Here is a 24,396-nt window from a genome sequence, read left to right as displayed (position 1 = left end):
GAGCCCTTTATTCATACAGACTCTGCTTTTAGCAGGGTTCAGAGAGCCCGCTTTTCTCAAATTCTATACCCAAATACACCAGACAGAAATAGTGGATTCCTCTAATGTCTGCAAAGCCTGTCCTAAGAAGAAGACTTTATGAATCCACTATTACATTCCATCATCTGACACACACACACACACACACACACACACACACACACACACACACACACACACACACACACACACACACACACACACACACACACACACACACACACACACACACACACACGTGTTCACTACATTAACCCCCAGCTGTACTGTAGGATGAAAAAGTTTCAGCGTGAGCTGCCTGTGAACACTTTTCCCTGTAATTGTTGTTTATTGAGGGTGTGTGTGGCCCCAGCACAGAGGGCTGATGTTGCTGCTACTGTGGGGTGTGTGTGTGTGTGTGTGTGTGTGTGTGTGTGTGTGTGTGTGTGTGTGTGTGTGTGTGTGTGTGTGTGTGTGTGTGTGTGTGTGTGTGTGTGTGTGTGTGTGTGTGTGTGTGTGTGTGTGTGTGTGTGTGTGTGTGTGTGTGTGTGTGTGTGTGTGTGTGTGAGAGAGATGCCATGCGAGGGGGTTGTTACAGCAGGACGGACACAGGCCACCTGACAACTAACCCCCATCAACCTCCCAGGGGCCACAGACCTTGTCACACACAAACATTCTCTCATGCAAGATATCAACAACCCCTCCTCTAAACCATCACTCACTGTCACTCACTCCATCACTCTGTCCTTTCAGCCTGGGAAGATAAGGAGGTCGGGTCTGTTCGGCTCCAACTGTCAATCAATCAGGAGTCATCTCACAGCATGTACATCATTCCAGAATCAGCCACACTGTTAAATAACTCCATGGCCATATGGAAAAAACTTGGAAAAACTTAGATTATTCATCAAATTTTAGACAATATGTCCCTGTCTCTTCAAAACTATTAACTGTTGTTTACCAAGCTTTGATTTAGAGAGACTGTACATTTGCCTTATCTGTTTAAGTCTCTTTTTTAAAGTGATGCAATTTAAGCTACACAATGTTGAAGTAAAGCCAGTCTGGAAAGACTATCTTCATCCACTGCCTACAGTTGGAGCATTTTTTTTGTTGCACTAGTCTGTATAGAGTAACTCAACTCAACATTTCCACAGCCAGCCAGGCACTAAACAGTCATGATGAGTGTATTTAAACAAGGAGCCAAAAACCTGGGCTTAGCACTGAGCACTCTTTCATGAAATTGAGTGAGCTGCTAATTCACATGAAATCATCTGTTTTAAAGAGGAAATCGCTCTCTCTGTCTGCACGTCACACACAAAGCATAAAGAAAACAACAAAAGGTCAAAGCAGAGAATTTGGCCCTCAGTCAAATATGTAGAATATGAAGAATATGAAAATCCTTAGGCCACTCCTGGTGAGAATATGGAGGCAGAGATTACAGCAGTAGGAAACAGAACACACACACACACACACACACACACACACACACACACACACACACACACACACACACACACACACACACACACACACACACACACACACACACACACACACACACACACACACTGATTGGCATGGGAAAGTAAACAAAATTGTCACATACACCAGATAGATACAGTGAAATGTGTTGTTTTACAGGTTCAGTCATAGAAGTACAGCACCCCTAGAGCAAATTAGGGTTAAATGCCTATCAACGGATTTTTCACCTGGACAGCTCAGGTATCTGAACCAACAACCTTTCGGTTACCGAACCCCAATGCTCTAACCGCCTGGCTACCTGCAGCCCAAAGTAGCTAAGTCTGTTTCATAATAGTCACCCCAAGCACCCAACAAAAATACATGTATTTGTCACTCTCGTCAGGCACGGGGCACTGTAGACATGGAAAGGTTCACATTAATATTAATTTCCCCAAATAATAATTAAATAGGATCTCCGTGCAAAGTTTGTCAAACCAAGCAATGAAAGCAAACAACAAAATGGCTGAGAGGGATGACCAAGCCATGTGTACGTCCCAAATAACACCTTATTCCCTATGCAATGCACTACTTTTGACTAGGCACTACATAGGGAAAAGGGTGCCATTTGGGACATACCCTTGGTTCTGAGTCAAATGCTGCAAACCAAACTCAGCATGCATCACCACCACCTCTAGTCTGTTAACGTCTCTTGAAGAGAAAGTACAACCGTCCAATCCTTGTCATTTCTATAGAGTTTCTATAGAGTTTTCTGTGGACGTAGGAGAGTGCTAGTCAGCTCCCCTTCAGAGACACCTCTCATCTGACATCAAAGGCACTAACCTCGTAAAATAAAGGGGGGAAAAACACTTTTGGCCACCTATGTTTACGGCTCTGGAGTTGAATACAGACCTTGTCATTTCTACAGTTGACGTCAGAAGTTTACATACACCTTAGCAAAATACATTTAAACTCAGTTTTTCACAATTCCTGACATTTAATCCTATTAAAAAATCCATGTTTTAGGTCAGTTAGGATCACCACTTTATTTTAAGAATGTGAATTGTCAGAATAATAGTAGAGAGAATGTTTTATTTCATTCATCACATTCCCAGTGGGTCAGAAGTTTACATACACTCAATTAGTATTTGGTAGCATTGCGTTAACATTGTTTAACTTGGGTCAAATGTTTCGGGTAGCCTTCCACAAGCTTCCCACAATAAGTTGGGTGAATTTTGGCCCATTTCTCCTGACAGAACTGGTGTAACGGAGTCAGGATTGTTGTCATCCTTACTCACACATGGTTTTTCAGTTCCAACCACAAATGTTCTATAAGATTAAGGTCAGGGCTTTGTGATGCCCACTCCAATACCCTGACTTTGTTGTCCTTAAGCCATTTTTCCACAACTTTGGAAGTATGCTTGGGGTCACTGTCCATTTGGAAGACCCATTTGCGACCAAGCTTTAACTTCCTGACTAATGTCTTGAGATGTTGCGTCAATATATCCACATAATTTTCCGTCCTCATGATGCCATCTATTTTGTAAAGTGCACCAGTCCTTCCTGCAGCAAAGCACCGCCACAACATGATGCTGCCATCCCCGTGCTTCACGGTTGGGATGGTGTTCTTCGGCTTGCAAGCCTCCCCCTTTTTCCTCCAAACATAATGATGGTCATCTTTGTACCCATGTGCAGTTGCAAACCGTAGTCTGGATATTTTATGGCAGGTCTGGAGCAGTGGCTTCTTCCTTGCTGAGCAGCCTTTCAGGTTATGTCGATATATGACTCATTTTACTGTGGATATAGATACTTTTGTACCCGTTTCCTCCAGCATCTTCACAATATCCTTTGCAGTTGTTCTGGGATTGATTTGCACTTTTTGCACCAAAGTACGTTCATCTATAGGAGACAGAATGCGTCTCCTTCCTGAGCAGTATGACCGCTGCGTGGTCCCATGGTGTTTATACTTGCATACTATTGCTTGTGCAGATGAACGTGGTACCTTCAGGCGTTTGGAAATTGCTCCCATGGATGAACCAGACTTGTGGAGCTCTACAATTTCTTTCTGAGGTCTTGGCTAATTTCTTTTGATTTTCCCATGATGTCAAGCAAAGAGGCACTGAGTTTGAAGGTAGGCCTTGAAATATATCCACAGGTACACATCCAATTGACTCAAGTGATGTCAATTAGCCTATCACAAGCTTCTAAGCCATGACATAATTTTCTTGGAATTTTCCAAGCTGTTTAAAGGCAGTCAACTCAGTGCATGTAAACTTCTGACCCACTGGAATTGTGATACAATAAGTGAAATAATCTGTTTGTCATAAACTGTTGGAAACATTACTTGTCATGCACAAAGTAGATGTCCTATCCCACTTGCCAAAACTATAGTTTGTTAACAAGAAATTTGTGGAGTGGTTGGAAAACGAGTTTTAATGACTCCAACCTAAGTGTATGTAAACTTCTGACTTCAAATGTATATAGATAACTGTGGATGTAGGAGAGTAGCAGCGTTCCCTTCCCTGGGCAGGCTTTGCTAGTCAGTATGGACCTCAGAGCCAGGTCTCCCTTGGGAGAGGTCTCTCTTCTGACCTCAATGACACTACCTGGTTAAAGGGGCCAATCTGGGATTGAAAAATCAATGAAGTGGTCACCCCGCCATGTGTTAAGGCAGCCAAGGGATGGGTCTGGAGAAATGAAACCAAACAAATAGAAAGAACATGTTGACATAAAAAAGGGTTCACTGTGGGCCTACCTGTACTACTGCTGGTGGTGCTGGTACTAAGGGTTAGTGTAGAGGTGGGTAGAGACCCAGTAGCTGGTTCTGGAGCCAGAGGAACCTCCCCATTGTTCATCTGTTTGATCCTCTTCAGGTGGGACCTCCCGTTATAGTGCACCTGGGCCTGAGCCTGGGAGTTCAGCTGGATGTTACACACATCACACATCGAGTAGAACAGGTTCTTCTTCTCCTGCTGCTGTTGCTGTATATCCATGTTGATCTGGGCTTGGCTGTTGGTGGTAGGTTCCATCCCCATCAGCTGATTCAGCTCCAGACAGCCTTGAAAGGGGAAGGCCATCTGGCCATGCTCTATGAAGTGGGCAGGACTCAGCGGTGTCTTCATACCTGCAGTAGACAATGACAACAATGGATTAGAATGATAGACTTCGCTACCAGAAAGCAAGCTTGGTGCAGGCAAACACACCCACAGGCAAAAGCCCCTGTGACTGTGTGCCGAAGCTAGAGCTTCCTGTAGTGTAGTAGAGCACTGTCTGACAGTCTGGTCGCATAGAGTCCTTCACACTGTCTGACAGTCTGGTCCCACAGCGTCCTTCACACTGTCTGACAGTCTGGTCCCATAGAGTCCTTCATACTGTCTGACAGTCTGGTCCCATAGAGTCCTTCACACTGTCTGACAGTCTGATCCCACAGCGTCCTTCACACTGTCTGACAGTCTGATCCCACAGCGTCCTTCAAACTGTCTGACTGTCTGGTGCCACAGCATCCTTCATACTGTCTAACAGTCTGGTGCCACAGCATCCTTCATACTGTCTAACAGTCTGGTGTCACAGCATCCTTCATACTGTCTAACAGTCTGGTGTCACAGCATCCTTCATACTGTCTAACAGTCTGGTGTCACAGCGAGCATCCTTCATACTGTCTAACAGTCTGGTGTCACAGCATCCTTCATACTGTCTAACAGTCTGGTGTCACAGCATCCTTCATACTGTCTAACAGTCTGGTGTCACAGCGAGCATCCTTCATACTGTCTAACAGTCTGGTGCCACAGCGTCCTTCATACGGTCTAACAGTCTGGTGCCACAGCGTCCTTCATACTGTCTAACAGTCTGGTGCCACAGCGTCCTTCATACTGTCTAACAGTCTGGTGCCACAGCGTCCTTCATACTGTCTGACAGTCTGGTGCCACAGCGTCCTTCATACTGTCTGACAGTCTGGTGCCACAGCGTCCTTCATACTGTCTGACAGTCTGGTGCCACAGCGTCCTTCATACTGTCTAACAGTCTGGTGCTACAGCGTCCTACACACTGTCTGACAGGCTGGTGCCACAGCATCCTACACACTGTCTAACAGTCTGGTGCCACAGCGTCCTTCATACTGTCTAACAGTCTGGTGCTACAGCATCCTATACACTGTCTGACAGGCTGGTGCCACAGCATCCTACACACTGTCTAACAGTCTGGTGCCACAGCGTCCTTCATACTGTCTGACAGTCTGGTGCCACAGTGTCCTTCATACTGTCTGACAGTCTGGTCCCACAGCTTCATTCATACTGTCTGACAGTCTGGTCCCACAGCGTACTTCACACTGTCTGACAGTCTGGTGCTACAGTGTTCTTCATACTGTCTGACAGTCTGGTCCCACAGTGTTTTTCATACTGTCCGACAGTCTGGTGTCACAGAGAGCGTCGTTCACACTGTCTGACAGTCTGGTCCCACAGCGTCCTTCAAACTGTCTGACAGTCTGGTCCCACAGCGTCGATCATACTGTCTGACAGTCTGGTCCCACAGCGTCATTCACACTGTCTGACAGCCTTGTGCCACAGCGTCCTTCACACTGTCTGACAGCCTTGTGCCACAGCGTCCTTCACACTGTCTGACAGTCTGGTGCCACAGCGTGGACCTTCACACGGTCTGACAGTCTGGTGCCACAGTATCCTTCACACTGTCTGACAGTCTGGTGCCACAGCGTCCTTCACACTGTCTGACAGCCTTGTGCCACAGCGTCCTTCATACTGTCTGACAGCCTTGTGCCACAGCGTCATTCACACTGTCTGACAGCCTTGTGCCACAGCGTCCTTCACACTGTCTGACAGCCTTGTGCCACAGCGTCCTTCACACTGTCTGACAGTCTGGTGCCACAGCGTCCTTCACACTGTCTGACAGCCTTGTGCCACAGCGTCCTTCATACTGTCTGACAGTCTGATGGCACAGCGTACTTCATACTGTTTGACAGTCTTGTCCCACAGCGTTCTTCACACTGTCTGACAGTCTGGTGCCACAGCGTCCTTCACACTGTCTGACAGCCTTGTGCCACAGCGTCCTTCATACTGTCTGACAGTCTGATGGCACAGCGTACTTCATACTGTTTGACAGTCTTGTCCCACAGCGTTCTTCACACTGTCTGACAGTCTGATGGCACAGCGTCATTCATACTGTCTGACAGTCTGGTGCCACAGCGAGCATCATTCATACTGTCTGACAGTCTGATGGCACAGCGTCATTCATACTGTCTGACAGTCTGGTGCCACAACGTAATTCATACTCATTAAACTGAGAATTGCTGCATACCTAAAACTCACAAAATATTCCTTCATAAGCATGAAGAAAATCAATAATGCTGCATTTAAAGCAGCAAATCTTTGGAAATGCTTGCAAATCTAAACCCACTTTACTTCTTGTATCATATCTCTCAGGCACCAGTATCTGTATTCAGAGTGTGAATTATACCGTGACCTTTGGTGTCTCTATTTACTTCAGTGTGTGAATTATACCATGAGCTTCGGGGGTCTCTATTTACGTCAGAGTGTGAATTGTACCGTGACCTTCGGGGGTCTCTATTTATTTCAGAATGTGAATTGTACCGTGACCTTCGGAGGTCTCTATTTACTTCAGAGTGTGAATTGTACCGTGACCTTCGGGTGTCTCTATTTACTTCAGTGTGAATTATACCATGACCTTCGGGGGTCTCTATTTACTTTCACGCGTGCACACATCCTTTTTATTGGCCTAATAGTAAAGACATGTCATTTGACTGTAAAACACATCTTATTATCTAACAAAATGACTTTTTTTGGAGAAAGAAAAGTTGGGACACCTGAAAACGGGCTGAGATACTGGTCTGTGCAGCCACATGGGAGGAAAATGTTAAAACCATGACACAGAAGGTTTGACTTTGTTGCACTTAGGGGGGCTCATGTCTCATTCAAGGGGTCTGAGACCCCGTAATGCGCACTCTGTCTATATCTATGGTTAGTTATGATATCAGGATGAAAGGAAAGGAACATGCTTTTGATTGACTGGAATGGCCAAGACAACTTCCCCTTGCAGTAGCTTCCTGTGCGTGATACTGTTTGTCTGCGTCCAAAACAGCACCCTATTCCCTATGTGGTCAAAGGTAGTGCACTATACAGTATAGGGAATATGGTGCCATTTGGGATGCAGTTTGTATCTGTGATGATATAGTGAAAATGGAGGCTGTATTGTATGAGGGAGGAGCCATAGTGCAGTGTGGCCATGTTACATGTCCCTCTCACTGGACAGTAAAATAATCCTTCTGACACACGCACATACATACTCCCTCTGACACAGACAGACTGGGTAATCTCTATGGGCAACTGCAGGCTTCTAATCCCAACAGATAAACTTCCTCCGGGCTTAGTGTTGTGGCCATTCAGTTTCATTTACTACTAATCCCTTCCCTCAACACACCTTTACATTTCACACAACCGTCATGCAAGTAAGGAGAACACTTAGAGAAATAATACATTCTGAATTGCTTTGTTGGGAATGCATTCGTTGTCTGACTCTGTGGCAGGAAGATGTGTGTGTGTGTGTGTGTGTGTGTGTGTGTGTGTGTGTGTGTGTGTGTGTGTGTGTGTGTGTGTGTGTGTGTGTGTGTGTGTGTGTGTGTGTGTGTGTGTGTGTGTGTGTGTGTGTGTGTGTTTAGGCTCTCCTTCTTGATGGGTCGGAAACAGGGACAGATCTGACTACCCGGTCATTCCATCAGACAGGGAGTCAGGGGTCTAGAGGGACAGGGAGGCAGAGGGAGGGAAGGGGGCCAGGCAGTGTGGCCTCACACACCACCAGCCCACATCAACATACACACACTTATGTGTGTTATGTTTGATGCCGGAGCTCTGAGGCATGCGCCGATGCCTGTATAACTTTATCAGAAGCAAGTGTTCAATGATGTCCGAATCTTCGTTTCCACCTGATTGGTTTGGTATTGGTTTCGGTAGTAGACAAAAAGGCTACGCTGTGCATGCTTTAAGGTGTGTGGGACATCATCTATAATAACTTGGCTGCTCTAAATTCTTTTGACCAGCAGGTGCCACTAGTGATCAAAGCCTTGATTAATGAACCTATTTTAGCTTCAAGAATCTTTGTTTCCCCATCACTAACACACACCATGACAGTGACCTCCAGCAACAATGAGACATACTAGGCTTCCTCAACTGCAAAGGGTACTCTTCTCCTTGAAGATTGTACACAGCAAACTCGCCAGTGTTGAATCAACACTGAGAGTGAGAACCCATATAGACACTGGAACAAGGTTGATGATAACATATGCATTTAGGATCTTACTTGGTGAAGTTCACAGACTACAGATGAATGCACAAAGTATGTCTATGTCACTAACAAATTCAGTCATGGATGGTAACTTTACAAATCACAAAAAATCCAAATAAAGCTTCACAGTAAGCATTGTGTTAAGTCAACACTGTTCAGTGTCTATATCGGTCCACACTTTCAGTGTTAATTTAACAGTGGGGAATTTGCTGGGTACTTAATGGTATTCCATTGGGTATTATAACAATACTTTACAACAAATACCATGTTACAATCTTTCTACTTGCTCTTTAAACCAAGTAAACATGTTCAGCTTAAATTAAGCTACTCACTGTTAGCAGTTGTTGTAATTTTATCAGTAACTTATTGTATTTATCAACAGTATGATACTGTATAAACTGAATAGAGTAGATTACTGTAGAATGAACAGGACAATATTGTGCATTTGTTTCACAGCACACCTTTCACGAATTTCATAAGTAAAACTCTGTAGCATGCAAAACTATACATGTGCTTTACAGTATTAATTATAGTGCAGTGTGGTAAAATGTTGTGGGTGGGGAGAGAGTCTCTGGGTCATTAACATATTTTAAGGCTTGCCTTATAAGAGGCAATATTTGTTGCCGCTTATACAGAGTGCTGTACCCACACAGACTGTACTGTAATTTAGGAGTTCTACAAATCTTGTCTTAAAACTCAGTAGTTTACATGCCAATTGCTGCTAGTAATTTACTGTAATTCAGAAAACAGAACCATACTGCATTTTTGGAGCGCCAAAAATCTTTTGAACACTAGTGGGTGCACGATATTCTTGTTTTTCACATTTTCAAATATTTATGTCATGTCTTGAAATAGGCTATATTTGCTGCATCCATTAGTGAGAGTGCTTCAAGAGTTTAAGTGATATGTGGTAGTGGTTTGCTAACAACTACATATATATGTAGGAGACAGATCAGAGTGGCTGCAACTCAAACTTTTAATGGTAGAGTGTTTAGACATGTGCTTTTGATCTGTTTTGGCTTGCACTCACTGTCAATTTAGAAGCCTTTGTTAAAGCTTAAATTGCAAGTGATATAAAACACCAAATATCAATTGATATGCTGTAATATATAAATACACTTTCACTTTTAGCAATTGCTGATCATATTTTCAATACATTTAACAAAAAAGTGCTGTTTGGCTATATAAAATAAACATCCTCTCACTGTCAACTGTGTTTATTTCAGCAAACTTAACGTGTAAATATGTGTATGAACATAAGATTCAACAACTGAGACATAAACTGAACAAGTTCCACAGACATAACTTACAGAAATGGAATAATGTGTCCCTGAACGAAGGGGGGGTCAAAATCAAAAGTAACAGTCAGTATCTGGTGTGGTCACCAGCTGAATTAAGTACCGCAGTGCATCTCCTCCTCATGGACTGCACCAGATTTGCCAGTTCTTGCTGTGAGATGTTACCCCACTCTTCCACCAAGGCACCTGCAAGTTCCCAGACATCTCTGGGGGGAATGGCCCTAGCCCTCACCCTCCGATCCAACAAGTTCCAGACATGCTCAATGGGATTGAGATTCGGGCTCTTCGCTGGCCATGGCAGAACACTGACATTCCTGTCTTGCAGGAAATCACGCACAGAACAAGCAGTATGGCTGGTGGCATTATCATGCTGGAGGGTCATGTCAAGATGAGCCTGCAGGAAGGGTACCACATGACGGAGGAGGATGTCTTCCCTGTAACGCACATAGTTGAGATTTCCTGCAATAACAACAAGCTCAGTCCGATGTTGCTGTGACACACCGCCCCAGGCCATGACGGACCCTCCACCTCCAAATCGATCCCGTTCCAGAGTACAGGCCTCGGTGTAACGCTCATTCCCTCAATGATAAACACGAATACGACCATCACCCCTGGTGAGACAAAACTGCGACTCGTCAGTGAAGAGCACTTTTTGCCAGTCCTGTCTGGTCCAGCGACGGTGGGTTTGTGCCCATAGGCAACGTTGTGGACGGTGATGTCTGGTGAGAACCTGCCTTACAACAGGCCAACAAGCCCTCAGTCCAGCCTCTCTCAGCCTATTTTGGACAGTCTGAGCACTGATGGAGGGATTGTGTGTTCCTGGTGTAACTTGTTGTTGCCTCGCAGTTGTTGTTGCCATCCTGTACTTGTCCCGCAGGTGTGATGTTGGGATGTACTGATCCCGTGCAGGTGTTGTTAAACATGGTCTTGTTGGTCTGTTCCACCAGGAAAAGGCCACCACAGCATGGGATACAATTAATTATGGGAGAGCCACTGCGAGGATGCTCAGCTGTCCATCCTGTCTCCCTGTAGCGCTGTCTTATGCTTCTCACAGTACGGACATCGCAATTTATTGCCCTGGCAACATCTGCAGTCCTCATGCCTCCTTGCAGCATTAGTAGAAAGGCATCTTTAGTGTCCTAAGTTTTCATAACTGTGACCTTAATTGTCTACTGTCTGTAAGCTGTTAGTGTCTTAACGACTGTTCCACAGGTGCATGTTCATTAATTGTTTATGGTTCATTGAACAAGCAAGGGAAACGGTGTTAAAACCCTTTGCAATGAAGATCTGTGAAGTTATTTGGATTTTTACTAATTATCTTTGAAAGACAGGGTCCTGAAAAAGGGACGTTTATTTTTTTGCTGAGTTTATATCAATGGTTCATTTTCTTCCCCTCATGCTTTAAACTGTGGAGTATCGCAGGGCAGCTGCCTTGAACCACTTCTTTACTTAATATATACCAATGACCTCAAGCTACTATATTTGCAGATGATACTATACTTAATACAGCAAGACAATCGGTTGAACAGGTACAGCAAGCTCTACAAGTAGATTTGGAAAATATCAGGGAGTGGGTTTGCCAGAACAAACTTGTTGGTCTGTTCCACCAGGAAAAGGCGACCACAGCATGGGATACAATTAATTATGGGGGAGTACAAATTGAGGAAGTGCCAGAAACCAAACTACTTGGAGTGCAGCTAGACAACTGCTTATCATCGTCGTCTCAAATAACTAATCTATGTAAAAAAATATATATATTATAACTGCACGCATGATCAGAAGGATAGCTAAATATTTACCGGGAAAGATTCTTAAGCAAATAACCCAAGCATTAGTTGAGAGTCAGGTGAATTACTGTCCTGTGGTCTGGGGAAATGCAACAGCAAGTTCAATTAGGAGGCTGCAGTTTGCACAGAACAAATCAGCAAGGATTGGTGGAGGTGGAGTTATGGTTCTTCTGTTGTAGTCATGCTCAATGCTCTTGGTTGTTATCAACAAGATAATTGAAAAAAACAAAATCATAATATACACCATTTAAAACGGCTAAATTCTATTCACAATTGTTTTCAGTTGGTAAGAGACAGACATTCAGTAAATCCTAGGAATATATTGTCCACCATCTATGTGTTATCCAGACAGAAAAGAGAAATAGGCAAAATAACATTTTGATTTAGAACAATAAAGAAATTGAATAATTTATCTGAGCAAACAAGAAACCTTTCAATATATAAATTGAAACAATACTTTAAAACCATTAAAAATTGTGCTGGACTATGGTAGAATCAATCTATCTTTTTAGACTGTTAAGAGTATTTATCTGGTCAATATGTTAGTGTATTATGTATGTTTGTAACCGTGTGTTTTATGTGAAAATGTGATCATCTTATAAATTGTATTTTAATGTTTAAGGACTCTTGGAAGATTAGTCCAAATGAGGAATAAAAGAGATCCGACTAAAATAAAATAAAATGTCATTACACAGGTGCACCTTGTGCAGGGGACAATAACAAGCCAATACAATGTGCAAGTTTTGTCACAAACACAATGCCACAGATGTCTCAAGTTTTGAGGGAGCGTGCATTTGGCTGTTGCCAGATCATTTAATGTTAATTTCTCTACCATAAGACACCTTAAACAGCATTTTAGAAAATGTGGCCATTCGTCCAACTGGTGTCACAGCAGTAAACGCCAGCCCAGGACCTCCACATCTGGCTTCTTCGCCTGCGGGATCGGGATCGTCTGAGACAAAACACCTGGACAGCTGATGAAACTGAGGAGTATTTCTGTCTGTAATAAAGCCCTTTTGTGGGGGAAAATGTATTCTGATTGGCTGCGCCTGGCTCCCCACTAGGTGGGCCTATGCCCTCCCAGGCCCAACCATGGCTGTGCCTCTGCCCAGTCATGTGAAATCCATAAATTGGGGTATAATGAGTTTATTTCAATAGACTGATTTCCCTGTATGAACTGTAACTCAGTAAAATCATTGAAATTGTTGCATCTATATTTTGTTCAGTATAGTTTATGCACAACACCTTTTTCAATTTATCACATGTATTGTTTTCTTGCGCGAAGCGTGAGCAACATCTGTCAAATTACGACATTTCTCTCAAAACACAGGGATGTCGATTTGCATGGGTCTACTATTATCAGAGGACCTTGGAGTTTGCCAAACAGCAGGTTACTCTGGATGGAATTGTTACTCTCCTGGCATGTAAAAATGACTTACATGGCAGTTTCAGATGGGACTAAAATTACAGATGTGGTGTTTTGACCCCTTGACTAATTCCATATTTTGCTATGTTACAGCCTTATTCTAAAATACGTCTACCTTTGACTCATTCCTCTCTGCCTCCTTCTTTCCACTCCTCTCCTCTTTTGACCTCACCCTCTCACCTTCCCCCCCTACTCACAAGGCAGGCAATACGCTCGACCTCATCTTTACTAGATGCTGTTCTTCCACTAACCTCATTGCAACTCCCCTCCAAGTCTCCGACCACTACCTTGTATCCTTTTCCCTCTCGCTCTCATCCAACACTTCCCACACTGCCCCTACTCGGATGGTATCGCTCCGTCCCAACCTTCGCTCTCTCTCCCCCGCTACTCTCTCCTCTTCCATCCTATCATCTCTTCCCTCTGCTCAAACCTTCTCCAACCTATCTCCTGATTCTGCCTCCTCAACCCTCCTCTCCTCCCTTTCTGCATCCTTTGACTCTCTATGTCCCCTATCCTCCAGGCCAGCTCGGTCCTCCCCTCCCGCTCCGTGGCTCGACGACTCATTGCGAGCTCACGAACAGGGCTCCGGGCAGCCGAGCGGAAATGGAGGAAAACTCGCCTCCCTGCGGACCTGGCATCCTTTCACTCCCTCCTCTCTACATTTTCCTCCTCTGTCTCTGCTGCTAAAGCCACTTTCTACCACTCTAAATTCCAAGCATCTGCCTCTAACCCTAGGAAGCTCTTTGCCACCTTCTCCTCCCTCCTGAATCCTCCTCCCCCTCCTCCTCCCTCTCTGCAGATGACTTCGTCAACCATTTTGAAAAGAAGGTCGACAACATCCGATCCTCGTTTGCTAAGTCAAACGACACCGCTGGTTCTGCTCACACTGCCCTACCCTGTGCTCTGACCTCTTTCTCCCCTCTTTCTCCAGATGAAATCTCGCGTCTTGTGACGGCCGGCCGCCCAACAACCTGCCCGCTTGACCCTATCCCCTCCTCTCTTCTCCAGACCATTTCCGGAGACCTTCTCCTTTACCTCACCTCGCTCATCAACTCATCCCTGACCTCTGGCTACGTCCCTTCCGTATTCAAGACAGCGAGAGTTGCACCCCTTCTGAAAAAACCTACACTCGATCCCTCCGATGTCATCAACTGACCAGTATCCCTTCTTTCTTTTCTCTCCAAAACTCTTGAACGTGCCGTCCTTGGCCAGCTCTCCCGCTATCTCTCTCAGAATGACCTTCTTGATCCAAATCAGTCAGGTTTCAAGACTAGTCATTCAACTGAGACTGCTCTTCTCTGTATCACGGAGGCGCTCCGCACTGCTAAAGCTAACTCTCTCTCCTCTGCTCTCATCCTTCTAGACCTATCGGCTGCCTTCGATACTGTGAACCATCAGATCCTCCTCTCCACCCTCTCCGAGTTGGGCATCTCCGGCGCGGCCCACGCTTGATTGCGTCCTACCTGACAGGTCGCTCCTACCAGGTGGCGTGGCGAGAATCTGTCTCCTCACCACGCGCTCTCACCACTGGTGTCCCCCAGGGCTCTGTTCTAGGCCCTCTCCTATTCTCGCTATACACCAAGTCACTTGGCTCTGTCATAACCTCACATGGTCTCTCCTATCATTGCTATGCAGACGACACACAATTAATCTTCTCCTTTCCCCTTCTGATGACCAGGTGGCGAATCGCATCTCTGCATGTCTGGCAGACATATCAGTGTGGATGACGGATCACCACCTCAAGCTGAACCTCGGCAAGACGGAGCTGCTCTTCCTCCCGGGAAGGACTGCCCGTTCCATGATCTCGCCATCACGGTTGACAACTCCATTGTGTCCTCCTCCCAGAGCGCTAAGAACCTTGGCGTGATCCTGGACAACACCCTGTCGTTCTCAACTAACATCAAGGCGGTGGCCCGTTCCTGTAGGTTCATGCTCTACAACATCCGCAGAGTACGACCCTGCCTCACACAGGAAGCGGCGCAGGTCCTAATCCAGGCACTTGTCATCTCCCGTCTGGATTACTGCAACTCGCTGTTGGCTGGGCTCCCTGCCTGTGCCATTAAACCCCTACAACTCATCCAGAACGCCGCAGCCCGTCTGTTGTTCAACCTTCCCAAGTTATCTCACGTCACCCAGCTCCTCCGCTCTCTCCACTGGCTTCCAGTTGAAGCTCGCATCCGCTACAAGACCATGGTGCTTGCCTACGGAGCTGTGAGGGGAACGGCACCTCAGTACCTCCAGGCTCTGATCAGGCCCTACACCCAAACAAGGGCAGTGCGTTCATCCACCTCTGGCCTGCTCGCCTCCCTACCACTGAGGAAGTACAGTTCCCGCTCAGCCCAGTCAAAACTGTTCGCTGCTCTGGCCCCCCAATGGTGGAACAAACTCCCCCACGACGCCAGGACAGCGGAGTCAATCACCACCTTCCGGAGACACCTGAAACCCCACCTCTTTAAGGAATACCTAGGATAGGATAAAGTAATCCTTCTCACCCCCTTAAAATATTTAGATGCACTATTGTAAAGTGGCTGTTCCACTGGATGTCATAAGGTGAATGCACCAATTTGTAAGTCGCTCTGGATAAGAGCGTCTGCTAAATGACTTAAATGTAAATGTAAATGTAAAATGGATAATAGTTTTTTCACTCATCAATCTAACACAGAATACCCCATAATGACAAAGCAAAAAAGAAATATAACATAACTATTCAGACCCTTTACTCAGTACTTTGTTGAAGCACCTTTTGCAGTGATTACAACCTCGAGTTTTCTTGGGTATGACGCTACATGCTTCGCACACCTGTATGTGCTGAGTTTTTCCTGTTCTTCTCTGCAGATCCTCTCAAACTCTATCAGGTTGTATGGGGAATGTCTCTGCACAGCTATTTTCAGGTCTCTCCAGAGATGTTCGATCGGATTCAAGTCCGGGCTCCGGCTGGGCCTTTGCCCCAGTCTGAGGTCCTGAGCAGTCTGGAGCAGGATTTCATCAAGGATCTCTCTGTACTTTGCTCCGTTCATCTTTCTCTCAATCCTGACTAGTCCACCAGTCCCTGCTGCTGAAAGACATTGCCACAGCATGATGCTGCCACCACCATGCTTCACCATAGGGATGGTGCAAGGTTTCCTCCACATATGTTTCTCATGATGCTTCCACCACCAAAAGACTCTCAGACCATGAGAAACAAGATTCAACTCTTTGGCCTGAATGCCAAGCTTGGTTCCATCAAACCAGAGAATCTTGTTTCTCATGGTCTGAGAGTCTTTTAGGTGCCTTTTGGCAAACTCCAAGTGGGCTGTCATGTGCCTTCCACTGATGAGTGCCTTTCATCTGGCCACTCGACTGTAAAGGCCTGATTGGTGGAGTGCTGCAGATGTGGTTGTCGGTCTGGAAGATTCTCCCATCTCCACAGAGGAGCTCTGTCAGAGTGATCATGGGGTTCTTGGTCACCTCCTTAACCAAGGCCTTTATCACCCGATTGCTCAATTTGGCCAGGCAGCCAGCTCTAGGAAGAGTCTTGGTGGTTCCAAACTTTTTCCATTTAAGATTGATGGAGGCCACTGTGTTCTTGGGGACCTTTAAAACTGCAGAAATGTTTTGGTACCCTTCCCCAGATCTGTACCTCAACACAATCCTGTCTCAGAGCTCTACGGACAATTCCTCCAACCTCATGGCTTGTTTTTTTTGCTCTGACATGCACCTGTCAACTGTGGAACTTTATATAGACAGGTGTGCGCCTTTCCAAATATTGTCCAATCAATTGAATTTACCACAGGTGGAAGTCAAGGAGTCTGAATACTTTCTGAATGCACTGTATATGTCACACCCTGATCTGTTTTCACCTGTCCTTGTGATTGTCACCACCCCCTCCAGGTGTCACCCATCTTCCCTATTGCCCTCAGTGTATTTATACCTGTGTTCTCTGTTTGTCTGTTGCCAGTTTGTCTTGTCTTGCCAAGTCAACCAGTGTTTTTCCAAGCTCCTATTTGCCCCGGTCTCTCTTTTCTAGTCCTCCTGGTTCTGACCTTTTGCCTGCCCTGACACTGAGCCCACCTGCCTGACCATTCTGCCTGCCCTGACACTGAGTCCGCCTGCCTGACCATTCTGCCTGTCCCTGACCTCGAGCCTGCATGCCGCCCTGTACCGTTTGGACTCTGACCTGGTTATGAACTCTTGCCTGTCCTCGACCTGCCTCTTGCCTGCCCCTTGTTGTTCAATAAATATCAGAGACTTGATCCATCTGCCTCGTGTGTCTGCATCTGGGTCTCACCTTGTGTAGATGCATGTGGCATTCCGTCAACTTAGAGAAAAACAACTTAGTTGTTGTGCCTGTTGTTCAGAAGCGTATCTGACTTCTCATTGGCTAGAATGGTCCCACCGGATCTCACATGCCTTCCATCGTTGAGCAGGCATGGACACAGATAGGGCTCTACCTGTACAGACAACATTCCCCTTTGCCCTTTCTGTCTCAAAAGTGCACATTTGGGTGGTGATATAATTTCTCCATAATATCTTTTTGTATACATTTACCATCGCTGTTCAGAACCCACTGCCCGCAGGTCGTCATCAAGTTCGCTACCCCCCATCCTCCACTCCTTCTGTTGGTTGTGCCTGGATCTGCCCTGTACGGAGCTCGTGTGCGCCCGGTTGCACCTTTTCCCAGTCTTCCATGTATGGAGATTGTGTGCGCCCGGTATCCAAACATGCATGGCTTGAGAGATGCGATCACTGGTCGAGTGTGTGTGTAGCTAGCTACCTAGTCAGTAAATATCAACAGTACTGCGACAGAAGCATAACATTTAATTAACACTTGATTTTGTCTACATCATCATCATCAATATTGGGTCTGGTTGGCTGATACATGCAGCATAGAGATGCAGAAAGACATAGAAAGGTAAATCACAATCAGCAAAAGAAATCGAGCTAGCTAACTTGAAGATTTACATCATCAACAACAATAATCAGCTGATAGCCCACCCTCTTTTCGCGATGTCAATAATGTCTTAAGGAGGCACTGTAACTAGCTTGCTTGCAATTTGTGATGAGTGAGTGTATTTTTGCAAAAAAATACATTTAAAGAAATTCGCTACAGAGGCATTTGGTATGTTGTGAATTTCTAAATCAAGTGGGGGAGGGTGGCCTTTTAAAAATGTTGAGCACCTGCCCCCTGAAAGGTCTGTGCACAGCCCTGTCGTTGAGGACATGTATTTCCATTGTTGGAGCGGTCACTCATATAGCTTGTCAATTTTATTTTTGTATTTATTAAACCAGGAAAAGCCCCTTGAGACCCAGTCTCTTTTCCAAGGGAGACCTGGCCAAGAAGGCAGCAACAATCAATGCATTACATAATTAAAACATACAACAATACAATACAACTACCATGACACAAGGCGAGACCCAGATCCAGATAAAGGAGGCAGATGGTTGGAGTCTTACAGTATTCATTAATCCAATAGGGCAAGGCAAAATAATGGTTGTGGATAGGCAAAAGGATCAAGGTCAGGGCAGGCAGGATGTTCAGGCAGGCGGGAAAGTAGTCCAGAGTCAGGCAGGGGTCAAAACCGGGAGGACTATCAAAAAGAGAATAGCAAAAGGAGTATGGGAAAACACGCTGGTTGACTTGACTAACATACAAGATGAACTGGCACAGAGAGACAGGAAACTGGAGAAAATAAGCGTCACCTGGAGGGGGTTGAGTCAATCACAGGAACAGGTGAAACAGATCAGGGCGTGACGACAACAACATGATCAACATGATCCAGCCTAAAAAAAAGCATTTACACTCCTCCGTAACAGTCTCCCATCAATATTTTAAATTCATTCAGTGGCACTAACATATCTAGATGAAGCATGGATTGCAGACGATTCCATGCGTCTGGTGCACAAGAAGAGAAGGCAGTCTTGCCTAATACTACGAATGTCCTGGGGACTTTAAGTAGCAACCACCTAGCGGACCGGGTATGTTAACTGCAGGTGGTGAAGGAGACCAGACTACAGAGGTAAAGAGGGAGTTTATCCAAAAGGACTTTGTAGACGAACACATACAAATGTATCTTTCTGCGCATATAAAGTGAGGTCCAATCTACCATTTGGTACAATGTGCAATGGTGGGTGAGTGACTTGGCATTCGTAATAGAGCGCAAGGATGCATGATAAACAGAGTCCAGTCTCTGTAAGAAGGAGGAGGTTGCATGATAAACAGAGTCCAGTCTCTGTAAGAAGGAGGAGGTTGCATGATAAACAGAGTCCAGTCTCTGTAAGAAGGAGGAGGTTGCATGATAAACAGAGTCCCGTCTCTGTAAGAAGGAGGAGGTTGCATGATAAACAGAGTCCCGTCTCTGTAAGAAGGAGGAGGTTGCATGATAAACAGAGTCCAGTCTCTGTAAGAAGGAGGAGGTTGCATGATAAACAGAGTCCCGTCTCTGTAAGAAGGAGGAGGTTGCATGATAAACAGAGTCCAGTCTCTGTAAGAAGGAGGAGGTTGCATGATAAACAGAGTCCCGTCTCTGTAAGAAGGAGGAGGTTGCATGATAAACAGAGTCCAGTCTCTGTAAGAAGGAGGAGATTGCATGATAAACAGAGTCCCGTCTCTGTAAGAAGGAGGAGGTTGCATGATAAACAGAGTCCCGTCTCTGTAAGAAGGAGGAGGTTGCATGATAAACAGAGTCCCGTCTCTGTAAGAAGGAGGAGGTTGCATGATAAACAGAGTCCCATCTCTGTAAGAAGGAGGAGGTTGCATGATAAACAGAGTCCCGTCTCTGTAAGGAGGAGGAGGATGCATGATAAACAGAGTCCAGTCTCTGTAAGGAGGAGGAGGTTGCATGATAAACAGAGTCCCGTCTCTGTAAGGAGGAGGAGGATGCATGATAAACAGAGTCCAGTCTCTGTAAGGAGGAGGAGGTTGCATGATAAACAGAGTCCCTTCTCTGTAAGGAGGAGGAGGATGCATGATAAACAGAGTCCAGTCTCTGTAAGGAGGAGGAGGTTGCATGCATATACAATAAGTCAACATTTGTTATTTTACCTTTATTTAACTAGGCAAGTCAGTTAAAAACCTCTTGGGGACAGCGCTGTCTACTGCCCCCGCTGGAGTAATTGCGTGCCCATAGTAAACATAATTTTTTTTTGTCAAAAGTTGCTAATATATGCAAATAAAAAATATTATTGAATAGAAAACACTCTAAAGCTTCTAAAACCATTTAAATGATGTCTGTATGTAAAGCAGAACTCTCAGGGCAGTCATTCTCCCAAACTCTCTCTTGTTATCATAAAAGTTGGCCCAACTTTGACGTCATCGCCCCCACCCTTCCCAAGCAGTTACAGGTCTGGGAACAGTCTCTCTGTCTTCAGCGCGATCTCAGCTTTCAATGGGGCTTCTCATTGTGAGAATCGCGCGCTCTTTTGGCAGGCCGAAACCTTTCGGTCACGAGAAAAAACAGGTCACTTTTATGCGCGCTCTGCTCAGGTCCTGTCTTTTTTCCAAGATCGATTATACAATGCATGCGTTTCTGTTCGTCCTCACGATTGCTGTACACCTTTATAATATAACATGTTAAAGCTTGATTATGAAGTTAGTTTGACAAGTTTAATCGACATATAATATGTAAGTTCGACGTTTTGGTGCGCATCCACTTGACTTTTGGCTACATTTCAACCGAAATGTGTCGTGTTTGAGAACGGAAAGACACAGACTGCAAAACTAAATGCTGTTTTTGGTAAGTATAATTCCTTCCAGGTCTTGTGATGGAAGAACAGCAAAGGTAAGGGAATATTTATGTGGTAAATTTGGGTTTATGTGGACTCCAAGATAGAGGAGCCATAATGCTACTTTTTGAGCGCCGACTCATAGTATAGCCTAGTGAACGAAACCTGTAACGTTAAAAATAAATGTAACACAACGATTGCATTCAGAAGAAGTGTATCTAACTATATATATGTAGAACATGCATATTTAGTCAACGTTTATGATGTGTATTCCTTGTTAGCTGATGTTATCTGCCGGAGCTATCGTCATTTCTCAGGACATTTGAGTAGCATTTTTTGAACGATGCATCATTGTAAACAGAGATTTATGGATATATATAGCATATTATTGAAAAAAACATAAATGTACTGTGTAACATTTTATATTACTGTCATCTGATGAAGATTTCAAAAGGTTAGTGCATTATTTTTCTTTTAATCCTGCGTTTGTTGATTGCATATTTTTTTCAACTTGGCTATGCAAATTAGCCGTGTCTTCGGTGGTGGTTTGACATAAATATGTGCTATGTTTTCGCCGTAAAACATTTTAGAAATCTGACTTGCTGGGTAGATAAACAAGGTGTTTATCTTTCATTTAAGCCATTGGACTTGTTAATGTGTGGAGGTTAAATAATTTTAGGAATATTTTTGCGTTCCATGCGCCACCTTCCAGCTGAACGTGGGGGGGGTCCGAAATTGGAACCCTAGTCCCCTTCTGGTTAAGAACAAATTCTTATTTTCAATGACAGCCTAGGAACAGTGGGGTTAACTGCCTTGTTCAGGGGCAGAACAACAGATTTTTACATTGTCAGCTCAGGGATTCAATCTTGCAACCTTTCGGTTGCTTGTTCAAAGCTTTAACCACTCGGCTACCTGCCGTGTAACCATAATCATTTACAGAGAGAAAAGTGGCCTGAACAAGCTTCTTCTAGCCATGAGCGGGAAGCAAGCTTTAATACGAAAATAAAAACCCAATTTCAATTTAAGCTTTGTCATAAGATTATCCACATGAACTTTAAAGGACAACTTGTCATCCAACCAAATACCTAGGTATTTGTAGGACGACACGTTTTCGATGGATAAGCCACCAGATGTGACAATGCTAACATTCTATGGCAGAGTTCTAGCTCTGGTAATTTTTTTTGTACATTCAAGACCAGTTTGAGACCATAAGGAGAGGCCTGCAGTGACTGAAAATTAGTCTGAAGCTCTTCAACAGCCTGAACCAGAGAAGGAGCACATGAATATAGTTGAAGCCAGAAGCTTACTTACACCATAGCCAAATACATTTAAACTCAGTTTTTCACAATTCCTGACATTTAATACCAGTAAAAATGCCCTGTCGTAGGTCAGTTAGGGTCACCACTTTATTTTAAGAACGTGAAATGTCAGAATAATAGTAGAGAGGATGATTTATTTCAGCTTGTATTTCTTTCATTACACTCCCAGTAGGTCAGAAGTTTACATACACTCAATTAGTATTTGATAGCATTGCCTTTAAATTGTTTAACTTGGGTCAAACGTTTTGGGTAGCCTTCCACAAGCTTCCCACAATAAGTTGGGTGAATTTTGGCCCATTCCTCCTGACAGAGCTGGTGTAATTGAGTCAGGTTTGTAGGCCTCCTTGCTCGCACACGCCTTTTCAGTTCTGCCCAAATATTTTCTACAGGTTAAGGTCAGGATTTTGTGATGGCCACTCCAATACCTTGACTTTGTTGTCCTTAAGCCATTTTGTCACAACTTTGGAAGGATACCTGGGGTCATTGTTCATTTGGAAGACCCATTTGCAACCAAGCTTTAACTTCCTGACTGATGTCTTAAGATGTTGCCTCGATATATCCACGTAATTTTCTACCTCACGATGCCATCTATTTTGTGAAGTGCACCAGTCCCTCCTGCAGCAAAGCACCCCCACAACATAATGCTGCCACACCCATGCTTCACGGTTGGGATGGTGTTCTTCGGCTTGCAAGATTCCCCTTTTTCCTCCAAACATAACGATGGTCATTATGGCCAAACAGTTCTATTTTTGTTTCATCAGACCAGAGGACATTTCTCCAAAAAGTATGATCTTTGTCCCCGGGGCGGCAGCGTAGCCTAGTGGCTAGAGCGTTGGACTAGTAACCGGAAGGTTGCGAGTTCAAACCCCCGAGCTGACAAGGTACAAATCTGTCGTTCTGCCCCTGAACAGGCAGTTAACCCACTGTTCCCAGGCTGTCATTGAAAATAAGAATGTGTTCCTAACTGACTTGTAAATTTTTTTTTTTAAATGTGCAAACTGGCTTTCTGGCTTTTTTATGGCTGTTTTGGAGCAGTGCCTTCTTCCTTGCTGAGTGGCCTTTCAGGTTATGTTGATGTAGGACTTGTTTGACTGTGGATATAGATACTTTTGTACCTGTTTCAACCAGCATCTTCACAAGGTCCTTAGCTGTTATTCTGGGATTGAGTCGCACTTTTTGCACCAAAGTACGTTCACCTCTAGGAGACAGAAAGCGTTTCCTTCCTGAGCAGTATGACGACTACCTGGCCCCATGGTGTTTATACTTGCATACTATTGTTTGTACAGATGAGTTTGAAGGTAGGCCTTGAAATACTCAAATTATGTCAATTAGCCTATCAGAAGCTTCTAAAGCCATGACATCATTTTCTGGAATTTTTCAAGCTTTTTAAAGGCACAGTCAATTTAGTGTATGTAAACTTCTGACCCACTGAAATCGTGATACAGTGAAGTATAAGTGAAATCATCTGTCTGTAAACAGTTGTTGGAAAAATGACTTGTGTCATACATAAAGTAGATGTCCTAACCAACTTGCCAAAACTATAGTTTGTTCGTTTACAAGAAATTTGTGGAGTGGTTGAAAAACAAGTTTTCATGACTCCAACCTAAGTGTATGTAAACTTCCGACTTCAACTGTATATGACTGTATCACCTGCATATAGATGTAACTTTGCAGGTTGCATCCCATTTCCCAAATCATAAATAAAAATTGAGAACAACACAGGAGCTAAAATGAAACCCTGGGGCACACCTCTATTAATCTCAAGAAAGCTAGACTTGTGATTGTCAGTATATAGACATTGTGTTCTGTCAGAAAGATAGTTCCTAAACCAATTTACTGCCCCTTCACTGAGACCAATGTTTCTGAGTCTAGCTAGCAACAATTCATGGTCGACTGAATCAAAGGCCTTTGATGAATCCACAAAGAGAGCGGCACAATGCTGCTTTTTATCAAGTGCATTAATGATGTAATTTGCCACAGCCATAGCAATTAAGACGTTTTCTTCACTGTGACTTCACTAGGGATTCATATACTTTGGCCAGGATAGGGAGTTTAGAGATAGGACAATAGTTATTAGCAACTGA

General features: G+C 44.5%; 1 protein-coding gene across 1 annotated transcript in view; it reads right to left on the bottom strand.

Annotated features, from left to right (window-relative positions):
• Nucleotides 1-24,396, bottom strand: part of LOC118386316 (zinc finger protein 385B-like) — a 179,146-nt gene that overhangs the window by 127,997 nt on the left and 26,753 nt on the right. Inside the window, 1 exon segment of the mRNA XM_035773977.2 lies at nucleotides 4,229-4,597. Within this exon segment, the coding sequence (XP_035629870.2) occupies nucleotides 4,229-4,595 (367 nt within the window). The 5' untranslated portion in view covers nucleotides 4,596-4,597.

This window comes from Oncorhynchus keta, chromosome 7 (assembly GCF_023373465.1).
Source record: "Oncorhynchus keta strain PuntledgeMale-10-30-2019 chromosome 7, Oket_V2, whole genome shotgun sequence".
NCBI lineage: Eukaryota > Metazoa > Chordata > Actinopteri > Salmoniformes > Salmonidae > Oncorhynchus > Oncorhynchus keta.
This window is presented reverse-complemented; position numbering and strand designations above follow the sequence as displayed.